At 44.6% G+C, this 24,487-nt stretch overlaps 1 protein-coding gene across 1 annotated transcript in view; it reads left to right on the forward strand.

The window, feature by feature from the left end:
• The window catches only part of AMBRA1 (autophagy and beclin 1 regulator 1), a 141,774-nt gene that overhangs the window by 14,080 nt on the left and 103,207 nt on the right, over window positions 1-24,487 (forward strand). Inside the window, 1 exon segment of the mRNA XM_086613535.1 lies at window positions 17,113-17,199. Within this exon segment, the coding sequence (XP_086469661.1) occupies window positions 17,113-17,199 (87 nt within the window).

Genomic DNA, 24,487 nt, shown 5'->3' on the forward strand with positions numbered 1-24,487 from the left:
CTGACTAACAGCTCTGGCACCTCTGTAAGGAGGAACATGTCACTGAGAGCCTCTGAGCCACTGAGGCAAAGCAGTCTGTGCTTGGCCTGAAAGCAGCATGGGTGTTGAACTGTGTGCTTCTTGAAGCTATGTCATGAGATATTAAACTGGGGAAGGTTTTGGTCTACCTTAAGCAGAAGTTGGTGAGAGTGAGCTTCAACTTTTCTGAGGTTCTGCAGGCTGATCTTATTAATTCAATGTAGGGTTTTTTCCTCTATGGGTCTGTCTTTGCCTTATTCTAACATCAAAGTGAAAAGACCCTCAGAAACCCCTGAAGTTGTCGTGTGAAATGTGCTGCATAAAATTGGTGATAGAAGCTATTGGTGAAGATCTGGATAAAGGAAAGATAATTAAGCAACACATGATAGCTAGTTTAATTTTTCTGTAACTTCCTGTTAATTAAAAAAATGGATGGAGAAAACATTGTGTTAATACAGTAATCGTAGTGAGGGAAAAGATCCTGCTAAGTACTTTAAGCCACTGTTGCTGTGTGGGCCCATTCAGATTGATAATGAAAAGTTGAACAGGGAGTGAAGGATGATTCTTCTAGTCACTGCTTGTTTGAGAGGAGCTAGTCCACCTTCTTAGAAAGTGATACATATAGGATCCTAGCAGTGGTCTCCACTGAAAATATATTTCAGCTCATCAGTTAAGACAAGTACAGTGCAACAGTGTCTAACAAAACTGATCCATATCTTCAAAAGCCACCTCTTTGGCTATTTTCTATGACACAAGTCATATCTACAGAACTATATGTTATTTCACAAAAAAGAAAATCCCCTGGTTTTAAATCTAGTGTTGTTTCTGGGTTATGGCATGGCACCCCAGGCCACAGTCTTTCTAGAATGGATATAAGGAGCAAGTAGTGCCATGTCTGTCCCTATTGACATATTTCAAACCTTATCTTGTGAAACAATCCCTAGAAGGGGGGAAAAGAAAAATATGCAAAGGGAAACTTGTCCTCTATGCATTCAAGATTTAGCTGCTTGTAATATACTAAGGGGGAAATTCTGATATTGTTTACCTGTCTATTATGACTAGAGGTTTGAATCAATTATGGCAAATGAAAGATGAGCCCTGTCCTATTGCCGGGCAGGTTTTCATGAACCTGTGTTTCATTAGGAAACGCATATATTTGTTTTCTTTCATTAAGAAGCTTTGTCTGGCAATTATGTTAAACTTTTCTAACCACTCTGTTGTACTCATTCCAGAGGTCAAATCCTATAAGTTGTGGTATGAGTAACTTCTATGCCTATGGTCTTAATGAATGCATAATGTTTTTGCCTTGCCTCACCTGTTTAGTTTGGCAGATGAGTTAGGCTGTTGAAATTATCTGAAAATCTGAAAGTCTTTGAGCTGTCCTGGGTGATGGTTTTGCCATGCACACAGGTCGGAAGCAGTGTATGTGAGGTGGAAGAGTTTGTATTGTCTGGGGATGCTTGTATAAACTCTTCTATTTTATTTGTGAGTGTATAAAAGTGCAGAGTCCCCAGCGCTGTGCAAATAATTGACCTGCTGAAGTTGCGCATTGCTCTTTGATGTGCTTTAGTCTGTCGGATGCAGGGTGCACAGGTGACGTGCAGACCAGCTTCCCTGGAACCATGTAACAGGGTCCAGGGTGAAATTTCTGTCTTTTATTTTGCCAGTTCTTGTCTGAGGATTGAGCTCCCTTCTGCCTGTGTTCTTGCTACGTGATGTGAACCCAGCCTTATTTTCTGAGCTAAGATTGCATGACACTTAGCAATCTTGGATTTCTATCTAGGTGAGACAAGAACGCTATAGGATTACCAGTGTGATCCAGTCATTCGTGTATACGTTGTGAGTGAGTCTGGTTGTGTTGCCTTTCCCTTGGAAAGGTATCAATGCTCTACCTGTGGTTTCACCTGTTAGCCAAACGCAGACCTCTGTGCCCTGCTCTTGCCAGGCCCATAAAGGCCTGGAGTAACGGCAGGTGCAGCAGGGTGGAAGCAGTGGTACCCTTTTCACTTGACTGGGCCGTACAGCGACTCCAGCTTGTATCACATCGCTCTTCAGTCTTGATGGCCTTTCTGGCAGCACGCAACTCTCTATATATACAACAGGTATGAAAGAAACGCCTAGTCTGTTCCCTTTCGAATTTCTCAGAATTTATTTCATTTCCATATTGCTTTGCTGCCACCAGGGGGTAATGTTGCTTCTGCTCCTTGCTTTTCCCGTCTCCTTGTGGAGCCGGAAAGTTTCTTAGTTCTTGTATAAAGAAAACAAGGCAGCTTGAGGACCCCTCCCCAGTCCTAATTGCAGCTTATCTCCGTAGTTACCATACATTTGCAAGTTCTTCGGTGTTTGGGTAAAGGCGTGAATGGGGATCCTGAGGGGAAATGGCCCTGTACGGAATGCAAGCAAGGGAGCAGCTTATCCTCTGGGCTTTTGTAGGGTTTGAAAGGGACAGATGTTGATCTTGAGGTGAAGCGCAGGTATTTTGTCTTTCTGACATGCAAATGCCCCTGAATTAGAGCTGTAAAAGACCAGCTCTGCAGAATTTCTCTGGACTTCTTGCGCATTGCCTACCAAGCTTGGAGCAGACCTTTCTTTGCAGTCTGCCTTCTCAAAGGTTTTATTTGCATTTAAATGGTTGCTCATCCTTCCTCAGAAGACTTCCATAGTATGGGGCTTATTTTCGGGAGGAATGCTGGGCAGATGTTGACTAGAGTCTGGGCACTCACCTTTTCCACGAGGCTGTGTTTATTGTCTTGTTCAAGTATGCCTTGAACTATGACCTAAATTTTTAGGCTTTTTCATAAGAAGGCCGTGAATGTGTTTGTGTTTTTTTCTGATGCAAATAGGCATGGCTTACTCATGGCCATGAGGAGATGCCTCTTCCTGTTCTAAATTGTAGATACGGTGTTGACTTGTGGTCAGACTGGGATCAGTCTGTGGTTAAAGTGGATGGATGAGACGGAACACTCCCATTCCAGTCCAGTGATGGTGAGAGCTGTATGTGAAATGGAAAAGAGTATAGTCACTTTTACAGCTTGTTCTGGAGTTCCTGCTGGAGCCTGAGCTTCTGATGTGCTGCTCTGGTTTTTGATTTAAATGACCAGGCTGTTCAGATCTCTGCATATATTGGCTTCTGGTAGCTTGCTCGCTGTGTAAAGCACTGAGTGGAAAGGTGCATGTCAGTCATATCCGAGCTTTAAAAAGAAAACAACCAGACCGTTTCCATGCCCCCTGCCATGGGTACAGAGTTGCCTAGCAGGGGACGGTTCTGTGACTGAAATTTCCCATCAAAATAAGGGAAGGTGGTAGTGCTACTCCCTTTATTTTTTTAGGAGGAGGGAACTAAAGTGGGAGGGAATTGTCTTGCCTAAAACTGCAAAATGCATCTTGTGGTGGAGACAGAACATATACCTAGTGGATTCCATCTTGTTTTGTTCCTTGTTTAACAAAACCCACGTTGTTACTATTTTTTCCTAGTTGCTTACAGCAGTTGTGGCTTGCTTATTCAGGTATTTAATATCTGTTGCGGTAGTGACGTGTTGAGTTCACTGGAAAAGGAGGACTTGAGGAGGAGGGCACACCTCTGAGCTGTGAAGAGAGGCAGCAGTACGGTGCTGGCTGCTCAGATTGTGCATCAGTTGGAATGTGGCCTGTGCCAAATCTAAATGGACCTTCTGGACCTTCCCAATATCATTCTTCCCCACCCCTTACATTCAGGCCCATTACTTGGAGGAACCTTGCTAGCCTGATGTCCTGGCATTTGTAGTTTGGGCTCAGCATTTTGTTTAAACTTAAAATGTGCAGACCATACCTGTGCTGTGGAAAGAAGGATTTTCTGGCAAACCTTGTAGCCTGAATGTGTAATGTGGTAGTTTTGGAAAAGCTTATGCTGTGCTGTTTTCAGGCTTGGTGAGAAATAATTCCAAAGATACTGGTTACAATTCTTGAAAATGACGCTGATAGAGGTAAGTAATGTCTTGGTAGTTAGTGAAGAACAGTGAGGTAAATAGAAGCTATGAAGGGATTTGCCAGCAGAGGCAAGAGGTTCAGGTTTGCAGTTGGGAAGAGGTGCTTGAGGGGCCGAGGCCAAAACTGTGGAGTGGGGGGGGGAGTGTTAGCCTGGACACATATGAATGAATGAAGACCTAATTTGTCAGTGCGAAACATAAAGTGAGGTGATAATCTGAAGGTAACATGAACATTTAGACGTGATAATTAGCTGTGTTTATGGGTGAGATGTGCAGGCTGTGGACAGGCTTGGCAAATATTGTTTGTTTGGCCTTTTCTAAAAATGGAGAATACAAATTACTTTTATCATGAGAACATAACCACAGCCTGAACTGTAGGAGATGCTGCCATGATATCTAAATGGTCAGTTGATGTCTGCATGAGCTCTGAGGTTATTGCTGCTACCTTCCAGCTTTGTGGTTTTTTTCCCAGACCGAGCCTGCTGTCTCCGTGTGGGCAGGAAAGACTTTGTTTTACTGACATGGTAGAAGTTTGAGCTCTTGAATGTGCTGCTAGTTGTTATGTAGAACGAGTGAAAGAGGTGCCTGTTTTCTTGCACAAATGTTCCTCCCCTTGCCTTTGCTAGTTTCCTGATTTAAGTATAATTTAAGGTTGCTAGAGCCCTTTTACTTCATTACTGAGAGTTGGTGGAGGAAAAAATGAGCCTTGTGCTCTCCCTCTTGCAGTGACTAATAGAGGTCACTCCCTGCTGCTGAGCTTCCCCGAGTACTTGGGAAAGCTGAGCATGTGCATTCTTCGCCAAACTTGCAGAAAGGCTTAAGCATTCTTTTCTTTTTCTTGGCCTGAATTTAAATGTACAGCAATGACTGTAGCACACAAAAAGGGATTCTTTTTCCCATGTTAACTCGTGCAGCAGCTTGGCTTGCAAATCAAGCAGTCATAGAAATAACTACCTTCTCAAATACCTTCATGGTGTTTCCCCAGTGGAACAACTGCCCTTCTCCCGTCTCTTTTTTCAGTAGTCCAAGCCTAGCAATGAGGAGTTCATCTATAAAAGAAATAGGTAAACTTTATTTCTCTTCAATCTCCAGGAAACAGAGACTGGTTTCCCCACAAGTGTCTGTCTATGGGACTGTTCTGGGATTTTGTGTTCACCTGCTCCAGCATGGCACATGGCAGCAAGGGAACTTGTTGAAATTGGATTCCAGTGATGTTTCTTAATGAGGATGGAAGAGGTGCATGCTTCCATACTGGCTTACTTCTTTTGCTTCTGCTGAGGAGTAATGAGGTCTAGAGTTGGGTGGATTGTTTTGGTTTTTGGGATGTTGTTTTTTTTGTGTGTGGGTTGGTTTGTTTTTGTTATTTGAGGAAGGCCTATATGAGATGACCATACAACAAAGATCTTAGATAAACACAGATTGCTTAGAAGTTGAAAGACGTCTGACTTCAAACAGGTAGCTATTTGAGGATACCATAAAACATCAGTTCTCAGCTTTCCTGCAGACAGGGAAGAAGTGTGAATAGCTTCCTTCTCTTGAAAGCTGTCATCTTTGTTGGGCTGGCTGTCTCCTTTGCTGTCTCTATGTGGCTTCCCTGCAGCCTCCAGCCGTTGCAGGTTGGGCAGCATGTCCAGACAAGCTCACTTGACCTGGGACAGTTGCTCCTGTTCCATTTTTTTACTTATGTGTATTGAGTTCATGCAATTTGTAGTTTCTGTCTAGGGGATGATGGTCAGCTTATGATTAATGGTGGTCTTTGACATGCTTAAACTATATAGCAGTGATTCCTAGAGCTTGTCTGGCTTCAGATAAGTAATGCTAAAACAGACTTTAAGTTTTATTTTAGTTTTGTTTCCCTTTGGCCAAGAAACAGGCTATGGGCGGGCCCTCAGACCTTTGATTTCAGGCCTGCTTGCTCACCTAAAAGCTGTTTGTAGGTCTCTTGAGTGTGGGAAGGAGCTGGAGATGTTGGCAGCATAGTGTGCCTCTTTTTTATGCTAATACCAGCCCTAAGTCGTTAGATATGCAGTCACATATATTGCCTGCATGCAGTCATTCTTCACACTCTTTATAAATGCACACAGCATGGTGAGCCTGGGGACGAACTGTGCCCTTGTCCAATTATTTGCTCCTTGTTACAGAATCTGAGCTGGAGAACTGGCAGTAGAGCAGCATGCATCTACTCTCTGGGCCTGGAGCAAGAGGAGAGAGAGGGACCTGTGATCTGACTCAGTAATACAACTGTAACCAAAATAGTGATGACTCTAGATTTCTCCAGTTGAGCCGTTCTGGTCTGTTGAATACCTAAAATGCATTTTAAACATTTTCCACATACATATTTAACTGATTGTGCCAAATGGCTGTTTGTGTGATGATGTAACTGACCCCCTCCCTTGCTCTTCTTGAGAAAGCACCTGCTGGAACTGAAGGCTGTGAATAAACAGGGTTCATTATCTGCCAGGAGACTGACTCATTTTTCTGCTTGAAATATATTAATATTGAATCTTTCTCCTGTCTTCCTGAAGTGGGAGGCTGGGGTAAGTGGCTAAACTGCCTTGCTAGTCCTCTGCCCTGACTCTCTTCATTACTCCAGCCTGAACAAGAGCGTTTTAAAGGAAGTGATTGATGTGTGGTGGGACCTCTGTTTTCATAGCCTTAGAAGCCTATGAAGATAACAGTACAGCTTCTGCCTCCTCAGGAAAGACACCTCCTCTTCAATTCCCTATGGAGAAGCAGGAGCCCTATGTAATTATCCCAGAAGCTGACGCAGATCTGCGTGCGTGGGTAAGCAGAGATTTCTGCTGTCCATGCAATCCGTGGTGTTGGGAACTCCCAGAACAAGGAGAATTTGAAGCAGACATTATACATACGAAGGCAGGTAGAAGAGCCCTCAGAAGAGTAAAGCTGTCTGCAGCTGCACTGAGGGAGTTCAGTGTGTTGGCTATGTTCTGGTCGTGCTTTCAAGCCTGTTATTATAACCATGATGACTAGGAACTGATTCCCTCTAGCTGAATTTTTGCTATGATCACATGTTGTTAAGGGTCTAGGTGGAGGAATGCAATGTCTGTCTTCAGCATGGCTGAGGTGCCGGACGCATTCTGAGCACTGGTATAAAACTGCCACTGTAGAGCAAAATAGCACATGGAGTAGCTTGAGCTGATTTAAATTTCTTCTCCCTGCCCCTCAAGTTTTGCCCCTGCAAAATGGAAGTGCCTGATATTTTATTGTTCTTTTCATGTTGGAGTTATTGCCAAACTGATCAATGATGCCATAACTGTTTTTGACTCTTTTATGTCTATTATGGATGTGTGCTTCCTCTCACCTGTTGAAATAACATGTTAATCATAGCCTCGGTGCTGTGTGGTGAGGACTTCTGCATAATCTCAATTATCTTTTGTTCTGATGCATGACCTTGTCAGCAGGTGAAGTAACAAATTAATGGTGCAATCCTAGTTCTGCTTAAAATCTGTCATCTTCCTCAGAGCCAGACCTTCCTTACGATGATCTCCAAAGGTGCTGTGTAGCTCCTGCAGCATCAGGTGATAGATGAAATTTGAAGTTCCTAGTCCAAGAGCAGAGGTGCAGTAATAGCACGATTCATCGTGTATTACTTTCTAGTTAAACTGAAGCAGGTAAACTTTAAAGGGTTAACCATGTTCTTCTTGAAACTCTGCTCTCTTCCTTAGGATTAGGAGAACTCAAATCCCAATGCTTGTTTCTGCTGTTTGAACTCTTACCTACAGTTCTTTGTTTGTGTAATTGTGCTCCTTTTCCCTGCACTCCTTCCCAAATATACTCCTTCCTATCCTGGCTGAAGATCTGACCTGCTGTCTGTTTTCTGAGAAATCCTTGCAGCTTATTTTCTATAGGATTCTTGCCTAGAATCAGTGAAGGGGGAAAGAAGTGATAACTTCTGCCCTGTATCTGACTTCTCTGTCCCTGGTTGCCCTTCAGAGTTAGCACAAGTTTTTTCTCACAAACAGGCCAAAGTGTTCTACAAAGGCCATGTTTGAAATGTGTCTGTGATCATGTGTTGCATCTTTGCCGTCACTGCTTTCCCTAAAGAAAAGAAATTTTCTTGTAAAGGCAATTATTATGTGAATAACTAAAAAAAAAAAAAAAAAGTCAATGAAAAGAATGACTAACACCACTTGGATACTCATAAGAAAGACAACCACTAACTAGTTCCTCACTGAGGATGAGTTGTATGGCAAAGATGTCAACAAGGGCATGGCGGAACTAACTCATAGAACTGCAAAAGTGAGTGCTCAGGTTTTCATCAGTAATGAAATTACCAGGGTATTTATGTCTTGTAGGTGTGTAGGTGGCTACAAATGTCTTCAGAGAAATTTGACCCTTTTGTTTGACTGTTTCTTCTCTTCTAATCATCTGCTTCTGACCTGTCTTAATTCAGTCTTGATGCCAGGCTAAATATGCCTAACCATAACCATGTGAAAGCTGAAATAGTCTAGAAATGTTAGCTTAGAGGTATCAGAGCAGATTATGTTAAGGACTTAATTTTAGAAATCATCTTTCCAGGCAATCTTTAGAACTGCATACTGATTGCTTTTTTTTATTCTAAGCTTGAGTATGAAACTGGTGATAGCAACAGTGTTTTTCTGTTTGACAAGGACTACAAAACTTTTATGGAAAATGAAACTGTGGAACAAAATACTTGATGGTTTCTGCTTACGTGATTTCAATTTGCTCTTTGAAAGTAGGCAACACAATACAGAGATGTCTGAAATAATTTTTGCCTATTCTTCTGAGAAAAGGGATGGAGGGGAAAAAAAATCAAGCCAGAGGATTGGATTGGTTGAGATTTTTTGTTTAGACTAGTTTTCTAGTGTTCTATCGACGCTATAATTGATCTCCAAGAATTAATTGGGCTTGTTAACATTAATAATTGAGCTTAGGATTTGAGGGAGGATAACAGTGTTATTAGGCAGCTGGAGAACATTCAGCTGTCTTCATACTTCAGCTTTCTTGGTGTCTTTAGGTTAAACGTTGTCTTGCCGTAAGAAGATGATGACTGAAGGGGATCTTGTTTTAAGCTGTTGCTATTCTTTACATTCATATGAGGAAACACAGGAGCACACACATCCATAGGGATGAGCGCTCAGGAGAACTGACCACTGGATGTAAATTGGAGGGCTGAAAAAGGGATGTAATACGAAGTAGTGCGGTAATTGCACCTCCAAATGGACAGCAGGGAATATAAAAGCCTTTCCAGGGAAGATTAAAAAACAGAGAAGGAAACTCACAGAATCAGAATGGTTAGGGTTGGAAGGGACCTCAAAGATAATCTAGTTCCAGCCCCCGTGCCATGGGCAGGGAAACCCTCCACTACACCAGGTTGCCCAAAGCCTCATCCAGCCTGGCCTTGAACACTTACAGGAATGGAGCATCTACAACTTCTCTGGGCAACCTGTTCCAGTGCCTCACCACTCTCAGAGTGAAAAATTTCTTCCTTATATCTAATATAAATCTCCCCTCTTTCAGTTTAAAGCCATTGCCCCTTGTCCTATCACTACACGCCCTTGTAAAAAGCCCCTCTCCAGCTTTCCTGTAGGCCCCCTTTAAGTGCTGGAAGGCTGCAATAAGATCACCCTGGAGCCTTCTCTTCTCCAGGCTGAACAGCCCCAACTCTCTCAGCCTGTCTTCATAGGAGAGGTGTTCCAGCCCTCAGATCATCTTCGTGGCCCTCCTCTGGACTCGCTCCAGCAGCTCCGTGTCCTTCTTGTGTTGGGGACTCCAGAGCTGAATGCAGTATTCCAGGTGGGGTCTCACAAGAGCAGAGTAGAGCGGCAGAATCACCTCCCTCAACTGGCTGACCACAGTTCTTTGGATACAGCCCAGGATACGGTTGGCTTTCTGGGCTGACAGTGCACATTGCCGGCTCATGTTGAGCTTCTCATCCACCAGCACTCCCAAGTCCTTTTCCTCAGGGCTGCTCTCAATCCATTCTCCGCCCAGCCTGTACTTGTGCTTGGGATTGCCCCGACCCATGTGCAGGACCTTGCACTTGAACTTCATGAGGTTCTCACAGGCCCACCTCTCAAGCCTGTCAAGGTCTCTCTGGATGGCATCCCTTCCCTTCAGCATGTCCACCACACCACACAGCTTGGTGTCATCTGCAAACTTGCTGAGGGTGCACTCAATCCCACTGTCCGTGTCACCAACAAAGATGTTAAATAGCATTGGCCCCAGTACTGACCCCTGAGGAACACCACTTGTCACTGGCCTCCACCTGGACATTGAACTGTTGACCACAACTCTTTGAGTGCGACCATCCAGCCCATTCCTTATCCACCGAGTGGTCCATCCATCAAAACGATGTCTTTCCAGTTTAGAGACAAGGTTGTCGTGTGGGACAGTATCAAATGCTTTGGATAAGTCCAGGTAGACGATGTCAGTTGCAAGACATGAGTGAAGCCGGGTTGGCTGTCACCAATTGCCTCCTTATTTTCCATGTGTCTTAGCATAGTCTCCAGGAGGATCTACTCCATGATCTTGCTGGGCACAGAGGTGAGACTGACTGGCCTGTAGTTCCCTGGGTCTTCTTTTTTTTCCTTTTTAAAGATGGGGGTTATGTTTCCCTTTTTCCAGTCATTGGGAACTTCACCAGATTGCCACGACTTCTGAAATATGGTGGATAGCGGCTTAGCAACTTCATCTGCCAGTTCCCTCAGGACCCACGGATGCATCTCATCAGGTCCCATGGACTTGTCCACCTTCAGATTCTTTAGATGGTCTTGAACCTGATCTTCTCCTACAGTGGGCGGTTCTTCATTCTCCCAGTCCCTGCCTTTGCCTTCTGTGACTTGGGCTGTGCAGCTGGAGCTCTTGCCAGTGAAGACTGAGGCAAAGAAGTCATTGAGAATCTCAGCCTTCTCCATATCCCAGGTAGCCAGGTCCCCCATTTCCTTCCGGAGAGGGCCTACATTTTCCCTAGATCTCTTTTATCACTGACATATCTATAGAAGCTTTTCTTGTTGCCCTTGATGTCCCTGGCCAGATTTAACTCTATCAGGGCTTGAGCTTTCCTAACCTGATCTCTGGTTGCTCGGACAATTTCTCTGTATTCTTCCCAGGCTACCTGTCCTTTTTTCCACCCTCTGTAGGCCTCCTTTTGGGCCTGAGTTGGTCCAGGAGCTCCTCGTTCATCCATGCAGGCTTCCTGGTGTTCCTACTTGACTTTCTCTTTGTTGGGATGCACCGCTCCTGATCTTGGAGGAGGTGATCTTTGAATATTAACCAGCTTGCTTGGGCCCCTCTTCCCTCCAGGGCTTCATCCCATTGTACTCTACTGAGGAGATCCCTGAAGAGGCCAAAGTCTGCTCTCCTGAAATCCAGGGTAGTGAGCTTGCTGTGCACTCTGCTTGCTTCCCTAAGAATCTTGAATTCCACCATTTCATGATCACTGCAGCCAAGGCTGTCCTTGAGCGTCACGTTCCCCACCAGCCCTTCTTTGTTGGTGAGAACAAGGTCCAGCAAAGCACCTCTCCTCATTGGTTCCTCTACCACTTGGAGAAGGAAGTTATCATTCATGCATTCCAGGAACCTCCTGGATTGCCTATGCCCTGCTGTGTTGTCCTTCCAACAGATATCAGGGTGGTTGAAGTCCCCCATGAGGACCAGGGCTCGTGAACGTGAAGCAGCTCCTATCTGTCTGTAGAGGGCCTCATCCACCCAGTCCTCCTGGTCAGGTGGTCTGTAGCAGACTCCTACTACTACGTCCCCTGTCCCTGCTCTCCCTTTAATCGTAACCCATAAGCTCTCAGTTGGGACCTCATCCGTCCCCAGGTGCAGCAACTTGCGCTCCAGCTGGTCTTTGACATAGAGGGCAACCCCTCCTCCTCTCCTCCTCTGCCTATCCTTCCTAAAGAGCCTGTAGCCTTCTATTCTGACACTCCAGTCATAGGATTCATCCCACCACATCTCTGTGATGCCGATAAGATCATATTCCAACAGGCGCGCACACACTTCTAACTCCTCTTGCTTATTGCCCATGCTGTGTGCATTAGTGTAAAGGCATTTAAGTTGGACCCCAGATGAATCTGACTTCCTGGCTGGAGCAGCTGGAATTCCTTGCTTCTGTTCTTCAGGTACTTAAAAGCTGCCAGAGTTGTCAGTGTACTTTTGCTTCAAAGGATAACTGAATCGCTCTGTCTTAAGCTCTTTTCATAGCTGAACTATGGACTAAGGGAGGGGTAGGTATGTTTGCTGTCCTTAGAGTGCTTTGTTTTATTGGCTTGCTCTGGTTGTTGGTGTGCAGCAGCAGCTTAGGAGAATGGCAGCTGGCTGAACACCCTTTTGATATTAAGGAAACTAAGCCTTAGCGCTGTTTGTTGGTGCCTCCCTTTTGGATGGGGAGGAAAGCCCTTCCCTCTAGTGTCACTTGGAGTAGCACTACTCAGTAATGTGCGTGCTGTGACAGCACATCTAAGATGTGGTGTAGGAATAGCATATCTTTAGAAACTTACTGAGAAGTTAAATTTGCTGCATTCAAGTATCTTCTCAAAGCCTGGGGAGATGAATCACTCTGTCCCAAGAGGCTTTGGTGGTGATCCTCACCCCCGTGGGGAAAGCGTGGGCGTAGTCCGATGGCTGATGTGCTGTGAGGAGGTTGCTTCATGACTTTTTTCCCCTCGAGCTGCAGCTGCTGGCGTTCAGCTGCTTCATTCCTGAGAAATTTCCCTTTTCTGCTTGTACTGTCTTGCGTGCATGTGCTCTCTTTCTCCCTCCCATGTCTAAAGGTGTCCTGTAACCTGGACCTCACTTCCTTGTCCCCCTCGCTAGCGATTGCTGCCATTTGCAGTAACGGAGCAAGTGTAGAGCGGCGGTTCCGTAGCTACTGATGCCTGACAGAAAAGGAGTCTGCTGAGATCTCAATGCTGCTGAACAGAGGCAATTTATATCTTCTTGTAGTAATCTTAATAAGAAAAATAAACCAACAAAAAACTACAATCCCCCTCCTCCCATTTTAGCAAGCTGGGCCAGAATCATCTCTCAGGGTGAGCAGAGTTAATCTTCCTTGATGCGGTATTGACTGACAACCTGGAGGATGATAATGTGTGATTTATTTTTTTTTTCCCTGATGAGCGGGGGAGGAGGGTGGAAATTGCAGTTTCTCTGCTAATTGTACTTTAGATGTCATTTGTGACAATTTCATATTGTCTAGACAAAGATAGTGGAGCATTTGCTTCCACAGAGCCTAGTGTTAGCCTGTTATGTATCTGGGTAGCAAAAATGGGGGTGTGGGAGATGAAAAGGGTGCTGTAAGTCCCAGGAAGGAATCGGGAGTCAAGCATGATCTACCGAAATGTTTCAAAAGGAGGCGCAAGCAATATGCATTTCTGTTCTCTCTTTGCATGCTTCTCTGTTGGAAACTTAGATGTTTAGTGGCTAACAGTTCCCTGTAACAGAGCTGTTTCTATTCATCCATGGATTATGTTTATCCTCCTTAACAGAATTGCTCCCAACCTCAGCTTTTACCGTGGTAGGATATTGGGCTACCTTACATTTTGGGCTTACTGAAAACAAATAGTCTGTCTCTCTTCTGGGACTTTGGGTGGCAAAAGCTGTGAATATGGCACCTAAGACTTGACAGATTTCAGCATGACTTGCTTTAAAAACATCCGTCTGTGCCTCCTGGGGACAGTGAGTTACACTACCAGTGTCACAGATGGGACACTTTATCGATGATTATTGCAGTGTATTTATTAATTGAACCCATTTGTCAATACCAAATGCATTTGGATCTGTAACTTGGGCCTCAAGGGCTCAGTCTAGAATGAGTAAGTTAAATAATATATTTTATTTATGTTTAGTACTCTGGTTTCAGTACAGATACCGTTATTCTCTGGAGCATTAAACACAGAGATGGTCCATCTGGATCTCATGGAATTGCATGTTGCCTTGTCTTTTTTTGCCTGCTATGTGTATTTATATCCACCTGTTCGCTGCTCTGTGATCTGAGAGGGCATAGTTGTAGGACAACTAAGAACTACCAGTCAGGCTTAAAATCAGCTGTAGCTTTTTAGCAGTTACTGTTAATTGAATTATCTTTGTCTGCCTGATCTGAACGTGGCCCCAGTATGTGGCTTGTGTGCCTCAGTGTGAGATAGTGCAGGAGCTGAGTTTGGTCTTGGCAGGCTTGGAAGGCTCTCCTGGAAAGGCTGTCTTAGCTGAGACCGTTCAACTTGGACAGCGCAGCCTCAGAGAGGGTCCTGGGGAGAGTGTTTAACAGTGTATTTGTCACTTTGTTCCTCACAACTCCCTAACTACTGGTCGTCTTAGAGAGACCTTCTGGTGAAGGAGGTGCTCCTAAAGCAGCAGCAGATCCTGTTGCTTCACAGGGTGGAGTTGCAGGCTGTTCAGGTAAAATCACAGGGCTGTGAGGTCTGTCTACCTGGATATCTAGCTATCCTGTGGCTCTGGCAACTGTTGGTTTGTGTTTTACTAAAGTAACACGTATCAGTTCTCATCTGAAGTGCCAGGTATCCAGTAGAGCAAGGCTCTTCAAGCATTTATTTCAAGGATCAGATGGGCTGTAGAGGTGAGAACTGTAGATTCCCCAAAGTGCTGTTCCCAAGCCAAGCAGAGGGACTCCTGGCAGACCCACACCAGGTTACTACGACGTGTGCCCTGCTTCTGCTTCCACACCCTTCTGGCATCCTCTGGTTGGTACGCATTTTGATTTCCTTCAGCACAGCTGGTGGATTCTTTCTGAAGGTGATCCCTCTAAGTCAATACTCTTCTCAGGCAATTGCCAGCTTTTCCAAAGATGAGAAGATAAATATGGCTAGAGAGTACCTGGAGACTCCTTTCTAAGAGAGCTTGCTGGGCCATGCAGCGCGTACTGGTCGCCTTCCCTTGTGACTCTGATTTTGCTGTGTCATTTAGTGGATAGGCTCTGAAAGGCTGGGAAAGAGGGTGACGTGTAGCGTATAGGTGCCGAGGCTTTTGACAGGGATGATGAGTTTAATGATTATTTGTGTGTGCACATTATCAGGACACCGTAGGCGTTGCAGGGAAATGGCGTCAAACAAGCCACTTGCGTTGTGTGTAGGTTGCTTGCATCTGTAAGGAGGCAGCTGCTGTTTCTAGGGTTGTGGCCCTGCCAGGATCTGCATGCTGTGGGAGCTCTTTCTCCCCAGTTAAGTCCAGTGATTAGGCAGGACAGTCCATAACGGTGGCAGCCTCAGCACAGCCAGGCTGCTTGCAAACTGCTGGTTTTGGAGTACTCTGCATAAACAGCTCTGCAGAGCAGTCTTGTAAAAAGCATGTTGGCGTTGGCAGTGGCAGTAACCCAGTCTGTGAACTCTGAGCCAGTGGTTTAGAAAGGGGCCAGCTGCCTGAATAGGTAGAGTATCCCATCTGCTAATTTTAATGTCTACCTTTCCTCCCAGAAGGAATAAAACTTTATATATGATGCTGGTGATAGATATACCTCATAGGTATAGGACTTCAGGTGTACCTCATAAAGCTGTTGCACTGTTTGTTCTGGATTAGCTGCATTTGTATATATTGACTTATATATTTGGAGCAGGAGAGAGGGTTTGGTAAGGCAGGATTGAAGTATGATAGCTTTCTGGGGAGCCAAGGGATTCCTAATATCTAGCAGTGTTGAAGGTTAGAGCTTTTGACTCAATAACCTGGGGAATTAATTAATCTCAAAGTTTAAGAGATTAAATAACTGTTCTTGAATAAGACAAATGGTTGCCAAGCAACTTCGTGCCAGAGAGGACAGGATTTCTTGCCTTCTGTAGAGTCCCAGTGCTTTGCAGCAAGTACTGAGTCTCACGAGCTGACACGTGCCTTTCCAAGTATCTGGAGTTTTCTGTATTCTAGATTTAAAATGTGAAACTGAAGTTTTCTTGTTGTTTGGTGGTTGGTTTTTTTTTTTTAATTGCTGGAAGGCAGTGAAAAGTTGTCTTGAGATCCTGATAGGGGGCTGATGCTGGAAAAAACATGTTTCGTTTGCATTTATACTATCTTTATCTGGTTAGAAATGGGAAGTTGGGCATGGATTGTATCTAGTCCTTCTTGCTTCCTGTGTTGACACTTGCTGTCCTGCATTGTAAATGCTAACTGTGAGTCAGGAGTGTGGCGCTAAGACTGATAGGTTCAAATCTTTCTCACCAATTGTGTGTCTGGGTGAATAGAACAGATGTGGTGTTGGACCTCTTTGACTTTCAAACCACAACAGTTTTCCTTAAGTTGCGGATTGGAAGACAAAATTTAGCAGGAGTTTTGAGGCAAAAAGACTTGAAAGGGTACTCAGCAGCCTTATAAACTTTGGCAGCTGATTTTTCCACTCTCCACACCCACCCCAAATCATCTCTCTTGTGTTAATCTGATGGCTGCAACAGGCTTGAATGAGTCAGTCTTGAAACAATACCGTCCTCTGCTTTATGACAAGCTAGATAGAGATGCTTGTAGAAGCCAGGGTGGAGGACATGTTCCTGCTATATACTTTTGATTCTGCTGCCTTCGTGACTCACTTCTTGCATATTCAAGCTGTCTGGCTGCATTTGCATACATTTACTTCTTGAGTGAATATTTGGTATCTGTCCTTGTGGCTGATTAAGATACAGAGGAAATGAACGTTTTTTTTGTAGCTGAAAACCTCTCTTTCTGAGCCTTGAGACTAAGTTTGAATATCTTATTGTGAATAAACACTAGCAGTGCCCCTGAAGTCTGCATGCTGAGGTGTGTTCTTTGTCCTGTGCTCCTTGGCCCATTCTCTGTGTAACCACCTTTGAGTAGGTAGGAATTTGACAGGTGGCCAATGCAGCCTTAGTTTTTATGGACCTCACAAATTGGGATGGCTTGTCTCCAAAGGAGAAGTAACATCTGTATCTTTCACTTGAAACTTGGAAGCAGTTTTGGGACCACCCTTCTTTTCTTACTCAAGGTATTCTTTCTCCTGTGCAATGAGAATATTACACTTTGAATAGCTATGTGGTGAAAACACTTACGCCATCAGTGAGTGGTTTAATATGTTGCAGAATTCTCTGCGCTGATGATAGAAGTAGTCTTAAGAAGTTTCAGGAAGTAGGGCATAAATAAGGAGGATGTTCCTGAATGGTCTTTGACTTTGTCGTTTGTTTTTCCTTTCTAGGAGGTTGTTAGAGTCTTCCCTCATTTCATTATCTCGCTACGATGGAGCAGGGTCCCGGGAGCATCCGATCTACCCAGATCCAGCCAGGTAAGAGCTAAATGCAGTCTAAAAGCATTGACATTTCATAGACAAAAGCATAACTTTGGTATAACTTATTGAATCCTTTGAGAATGCTTCTAATATTGGGCCCATCTCCTCAATGACTTGCTGTGGGGGCAGGGTGCAAACCAAACAAGAAGATGCTGTTAAGTCTGGGAAAGAAGGAGGAAAAAAAGGAAGAAATTGCTGTTGAAGTAAGGACATAAGGATTCCTGAAATCATTTGGGATGGACAACACTAGATAGCAAGCAGGTCCAACAGTAAATGAGATTATATCAATAAATTTGAAATCTCGTTTGAAGAAAAATGAAGAAAAAACAAATAATCTATTTAGGCATAAAGGAGAATGCAGTAAAGGCAGTTAGGACCTGGCGTGAGCAGACAACGTGCTTGGAAGAATGGAGTGTCTCTCTAAATGTATCTGTATGAGAGAGCATAACTAGGATGTTGGGTATACTTAACTAAGAACAAAATACTGACAATTATTTCTGAAGAGTAATGAATCATTGACATTAGACATGAAAACACCTGTAGTGCTGCTTCATCTGCAGAAGAGGTGGGAGTGTTTCAGAGGTCTAGAAAAAGCAAACATGGTAGAGTTATCAAAATTGGAAAGGAGTGATCTTTGCAGTTTCTACTTAGTGTATTAAGAAATCAACAGATGGGATAGTGTGACCCACAGACTCTGTCAGAAGAAATGATAGAATCGTGAACAGTAAGCAGCTTTGGAAGCTTTCAAAGAATAAATCGTGACAAATAAGCTTTCTTTAGATGGGTTTAACAAAGCTATGAATGAGGAAAATTCAGTAAGTGTAAAATATGTCTAATTTAGCCTTCTAGGGAACCTCTGGCATGAATTGAAGACTACTAGGATTTATCATAAAGAGGAGTACAGAAATACCAGTATATGAAAATTAAATATCTAAGTTGCTGAAGGAGGTTTGTTGTTTTTTTGTGTGTGTGAGTTTTGGTTTGCCTTTTTTTTTTTTTTTAAATCTCATTCTTTTTTGCATCATTAACAACAAAATCTGCATTTTTGTACAGATAGTGATCTAAATACAAGTTCTGAAATAAATGGCTATGTTGGAAACTGGCCACATGGTATAATTATGCTGGTAAATAACTCCTTGCTAACTATCTCTGTAGATAAGGCCTTGTAGAGGTGAAATCTTATATTAGACTTTCTTTCCCATTTATTTTGAAGAAAGTTGCATTGCAAAGATAATTGAAAGGCTCAGATATAGAATCATAGAATCATAGAATCATAGAATCGTTAGGGCTGGAAGGGACCTTCAAAGGTCATCTAGTCCAACCCCCCTGCAAGGAACAGGGATATCTCCAACTAGATCAGGTTGCTCAGGGCCTTGTCCAACCTGGCCTTGAACGTCTCCAGGGATGGAGCATCCGCCACCTCTCTGGGCAACCTGTTCCAGTGTTCTACAACTCTCATGGTAAAAAATTTTTTCCTAATATCCAACCTGAATCTACCTCCCTCTATTTTAAAACCATTACCCCTTGTCCTATCACAACTGGCCCTCCTGAACAGCCTCTCCCCATCTTTCCTGTAGGCCCCCTTGAGGTACTGGAAGACCGCTATAAGGTCACCCCGGAGCCTCCTCTTCTCCAGGCTGAACAGCCCCAACTCTTTCAGCCTGTCCTCATAGGAAAGGTGCTCCAGCCCTCTTATCATCTTCGTGGCCCTCCTCTGGACCCTCTCCAACTGGTCCATGTCCTTCTTATGTTGGGGACTCCAGAACTGGACGCAGTACTCCAAGTGAGGTCTCACGAGGGCAGAGTAGAGGGGGAGAATCACCTCCCTCAATCTGCTGGCCACGCTCCTCTTGATGCAGCCCAGGAGGCGGTTGGCCTTCTGGGCCGCAAGAGCACATTGCCGGCTCATATTGAGCTTCTCGTCCACCAGTACTCCCAAGTCCTTCTCCTCAGGGCTGCTCTCGATCCATTCTCCGCCCAGTCTGTATTTGTGCCTGGGATTGCCACGACCCAGATGTAGGACCTTGCACTTGGCCTGGTTGAACTTCATGAGGTTGACACGGGCCCACCTCTCCAGCCTGTCGAGGTCCCTCTGGATGGCATCCCTCCCTTCCAGCGTGTCGACGGCACCACACAGCTTGGTGTCATCGGCGAACTTGCTGAGGGTGCACTCCATGCCACTGTCCACGTCACCGACAAAGATGTTGAAGAGGGCCGGGCCCAACACGGACCCCTGAGGGACGCCACTCGTGACCAGTCTCCACTTGGACATCGAGCCGTTGACCACTACTCTCTGAGTGTGGCCATTGAGCCAATTCCTTATCCACCGAGTGGTCCATCCATCAAACCCATGCCTCTCTACTTTAGAGAGAAGAATGTCGTGCGGGACAGTGTCAAAAGCTTTGCACAAGTCCAGGTAGATGATATCCATTGGTCGACCCTTGTCCACCGATGCTGTCACCCCATCGTAAAAGGCCACCAAGTTGGTCAGGCACGATCTGCCTTTGGTGAAGCCATGTTGGCTGTCACCCACCACCTCCTTGCTCTCCATGTGCCTTAGCATGGTTCCCAGGAGAATCTGCTCCATGACCTTGCCAGGCACAGAGGTGAGGCTGACCGGCCTGTAGTTGCCCAGGTCCTCCTTGTTCTCCTTTTTAAAATGGGGGTTATGTTCCCTCTCTTCCAGTCATCGGGGACCTTGCCAGACCGCCACGACTTCTCAAATACAATGGCCAGTGGCTTGGCAACTTCATCCGCCAGTTCCTTCAGGACCCGCGGATGGATCTCATCAGGTCCCATGGACTTGAGCACCTTCAAGTTCCTCAGATGTTCCCGAACCTGCTCTTCAAGTACAGTGGGCGGTGGTTCATCCTCACAGTCCCTGCTAGTTCTTTCCACAGCTTGGGTGGTAAGACAAGAGGCTTTATCAGTGAAGACTGAGGCAAAAAAGTCATTGAGTAACTCAGCCTTCTCTATGTCCCGGGTAACCAGAGCACCAGTATCCTTCCGGAGGGGTCCTGCATTCTCTTTGGACTTCTTTTTGTCCCCTACATACCTATAGAAGCATTTCTTACTGCTTTTTATATCCCTTGCCAAATTCAATTCCTTCAGGGCTTTAGCCTTCCTCACTTGATCCCTGGTCACTTGTACAGCTTCTCTGTATTCCTTCCAGGCTATCTGTCTCCGCTTCCACCCTCTATAGGCTAACCTCTTAATTTTCACTTGGTCCAGGAGCTCCTTGCTTATCCACGCAGGCCTCCTGGTCTTTTTGCCCGACTTGTTCTTCGTCGGGATGCACCTCTGCTGAGCTTGGAGGAGGTGCTCCTTGAATGTGGACCAACTTTCCTGGGCCCCTCGTCCCTCCAGGGCCGCCTCCCATGGCACTTTGCCCATCAGGTCCTTGAAGAGGCCGAAGTCCGCCTTCTTGAAGTCTAGGGTACAGAGCTTGCTGAATGGTTTCCTTGCTGCCCCATGGATCTTGAACTCCACCGTGTCGTGGTCACTGCAGCCAAGGCTGTCCTTAAGTTTCACATCGCCCACCAGTCCCTCCCTGTTGGTGAGCACAAGGTCAAGCATGGCACCCCTCCTTGTCGGCTCCTCTATCACCTGCAGGAGGAAGTTGTCGTCCACGCATTCCAGGAACCTCCTGGACTGCCTGTGCCCTGCCGTATTGTCTCTCCAACAGATGTCAGGGTGGTTGAAGTCCCCCATGAGGACCAGGGCTTGTGACCACGAGGCTGCTCCTATCTGGCTATAAAGCGCCTCATCTGCTCTGTCCTCCTGGCCAGGTGGCCTGTAACAGACCCTTACCGTAACATCCCCTATCTGTCCCCGTCCTCTAATCTTGACCCATAAGCTCTCTGTCAGCTTGTCGTCTGACCCCAGGCGAAGCTCCACGCACTGCAGCCGGTTGCTGACGTAGAGAGCGACACCCCCTCCTCATCTCCCCTTCCTGTCCTTTCTAAAAAGCTTATACCCCTCCATGTTGACACTCCAGTCATAGGAGTCGTCCCACCACGTCTCCGTGATGCCAATAAGGTCGTAGCCCTGCTCATGTGCACGCATGTCCAGCTCATCCTGTTTATTTCCCATGCTGCGTGCGTTGGTGTACATACACTTTAGCTGGGCTCCCGACAAAGCCGACTCGCTGGCTGGAGCGACAGGGGTTCTCTTGGGTGGCAGCATAAGTTCATTTGGACATACCTGTGATCCTTCCTCAGCCTCTGGACCCTCGGTGCTGGCACTGGCGCCATGCTGACAGTGGTGTAATATGGTGTAAATAAAACTGTTTGTAGTGAGGTGAAAGTAAAGTGGAGCATGCTACCTATATGTAAGGTCACTGGGAAACCAACCTCGGTAACTGCAGAAAGTCTTGGCAACTGCGTGTCAGAATGATGCTGATAAATGTAAAAGCTTTTTAAATGGCAATTGATTAAATGACAGGTAAAGGGATTGATTTACCTGGAAAGACGAAAATGGTATTTTACAAATGTTAATTAAAAGGTATTACTACATTCAGGTCAGTTTATGAATGCCAAGAGCTGCTAAATGGCTGGAAGTACACCATTCCTTATTTCTGGAATGTGTCATCCAAAGCAGGCAGGTTTATTAAGCAGAGATTATAAGAACTGATTCTGACTGTCTGGAGCTGCCTTTTAAAAAAGAAAAGGAGGAGGGCTTGCCTAGGTTACTGAATTTTATTTTTTTTTCCCCTTCTGTTGGATCTCTGCTGTGACGAACCTCAATAAACTGTGTGCAAAGTGATCAACGCCTGAGACATTTCCTAGCATAAGAAGCATTGTCAAAAATATTTTTCTACTTGAAGCCATTTTTGAACTGATATGATGCTCTTTGTGTGACAGTTCAAGTGGTTTTAGGTTGTTGTAGAAACTGTAGTAGCTTGAATTTATAAGGAGCTTTGGAAGAAAAGTCCAGTGTTGGAACCTCTTCTAAGAGGGTTAATTTGTTCCGGTAAGCGTCACTGTCCTTTTCAGAGGATGAGATGCCTAGAGGCATAATCAGCAGGAGCTGGAAGTTTGAGTGCAATAAGATTAGAGTCTTCCTCCATAAACCTTACTGGTGTGCTAGGCTAGTATGATCTTTTTAACTGTCCCTTCAACTTGTTAGAAATCGAGGATATAATTAAAAGGAGAATTATTGCGTTTTGAGGGTTTGTTTTGTAGCATCACAGGTTTGTAATGGAAGGTTATGACTTTCAGATGTTCTTAAATAAGAAAGTGGAAAATGAAACAAGGGATGAAATAAACATACATCTATATCTGTCTCTGTGTGTATGTGTGTTTAAGTATATATTAAAAATATATATACCTCCTTAAGACCAAGCTGTCTCCAAAGGAGTCTTTTTAAAAACAAAAAAACACACAAAAAAACCCAACTCCAACATGATCTAAAGAATTTATTTTTGAGAGCCTCTGTGTGTGTTAGTTTTGTTGCTATATCTACTGCCTGTAATGATGCTGTATTTGAATAACTTAGGTCAGGAGTGAGACAGGGAGAACATTTGTTTTGAAGTTCCCTCTGATTTAGAATGAGTATTCTGATTTAGACGGCAGCAGTCTGTCTTAGTGGCTTTGCTGAACTTCTCTAAGGTCAGCTTGGCTGTTCTGTCATTCTCCACAGTTTCCGTAAGTACTGAGTTCAGAAAACAATCTGCAGTCTGCAGAGGAATCAAATAAAGCTGTCATCAAAAAACACCTATATTTATTTTTTAAAAAATAGAAATACTCAGACATACTCTCATACTGCATATATAAAGCATCACGAGGATATTTGGTAGATATGTCTCTAGAAAAAAAATCTTAAGCTGCTGGAAAGTTACTGGGAAAGAGACCTTCAGGGCAAATGTTGCCTGTAAGTTGAAGGCTTAAGTGGAATGCAAGGATCTGAAATTTGGTGTCTGCTACCAGTGTTGCCTTCAGCTCAAGGATTGGTGTTATGTATACCACCATAGAAATCACCAAAGAAATTAATGATACCGATCAGGTAACCCCTTTAAAACATGTCTGCTGGCTGAGAGACATTTAGAGGTGTGAGCTGTAGTAATGTCCGTGAACATCCTGGCCATCAGCATCAAGGCAGAGTTGATGAGTGGTGTCAGTACTTCTGAAATGGTAGGAAACTTGGGGGTCTGCACAGAAGTATAGTGCTCTTGGATGCAGATATACTAATCCTTGTGGCTGTCTTGGAGAACTGGGTCTAGACATTATCCAGTTGATGTTCTTGTTATTTTTTTAAAAAAATTTACTTCCTTAGAAGATACTAAAATGAGGGAGGGTGAAGAGAAGCAACCTTTGTGTAAAAACATTTATATTGTCCGTAAATACAGCTAGCTGGTTTGGTTACCGTGGCTGTAGCTGAGGATGGTGTGCTGTGTAGTAGCTCGCTCTTTAGTACTCATGATCCATTTAGGGCAAGATACTTGGACTTTACTAATGCTAGCAAAACGTCTCCGTCCCTCAGTTCCAGTTCTCACTGGCCAGCCAGCAGCATTGGGTGCCTAGAGAATGCACTGCCTCTGATGTGGTTGTTGGATGAGACAGAAGCTCCTTGATTCTGGCTTTTGCACTGCAGCATTTCTCCCACTCGGTGCCTTCTTCTGCGGCAGTCATGTGTGGCAGCGTAGCTTCTCCGCCTCTGAACCATCTGCTGCAGTGAATGGGGTCCAGTCACCTCAGTGACTAGGTTAATTTAGCTTCTGTAGTTTTGTCAAATACAGCCTACTGTCTTGTGGGCACAAACTTGATTTAAGATTTACTGGATAACGTCTATCTGTGCTTTGCTACTGCTTTATTAGAAGCACAGGTGAGAAATAAGCGACTAGGCAGCCTGCTGTGACTGGCATGTGTTTAGCCAGCTGGTAGACTAACTTTGGTCAGGGGCTGATTTATGGTGGTGTTCTGTAGCTGAATGAGCTGAGGAGATATGTTTAATGTTAACCAGTGTTTCTTATGCTGCTTTGCAGCCTTCTCCTCCTTCCAGGACAGCCAAGTCTCTTATGCTCGCTCTCAGCTCTGGTTCTATGTCGTAACTGTATTCTGAAGACAGAGCCTGACAAATACAAATTTTTTTTTTTTTTTTTTTTGCCCTTCATGCACTCATCTGCAAAGATTAATTCTTTAGCCTGTTGCTTTGAATATGTTTCTCTCCTGCCCTTTTGTATTTTATCCCTCGCACTTTTCTCTCTGTGTATCAGACTTAAGTTTCTTGTCTTTTCTTTGGAAATCTTTTTCGCAGTCTATCCAGTCTACATACCATGTGCTGTCAG

This window comes from Tauraco erythrolophus, chromosome 6 (assembly GCF_009769465.1).
Source record: "Tauraco erythrolophus isolate bTauEry1 chromosome 6, bTauEry1.pri, whole genome shotgun sequence".
NCBI classification, from domain to species: domain Eukaryota; kingdom Metazoa; phylum Chordata; class Aves; order Musophagiformes; family Musophagidae; genus Tauraco; species Tauraco erythrolophus.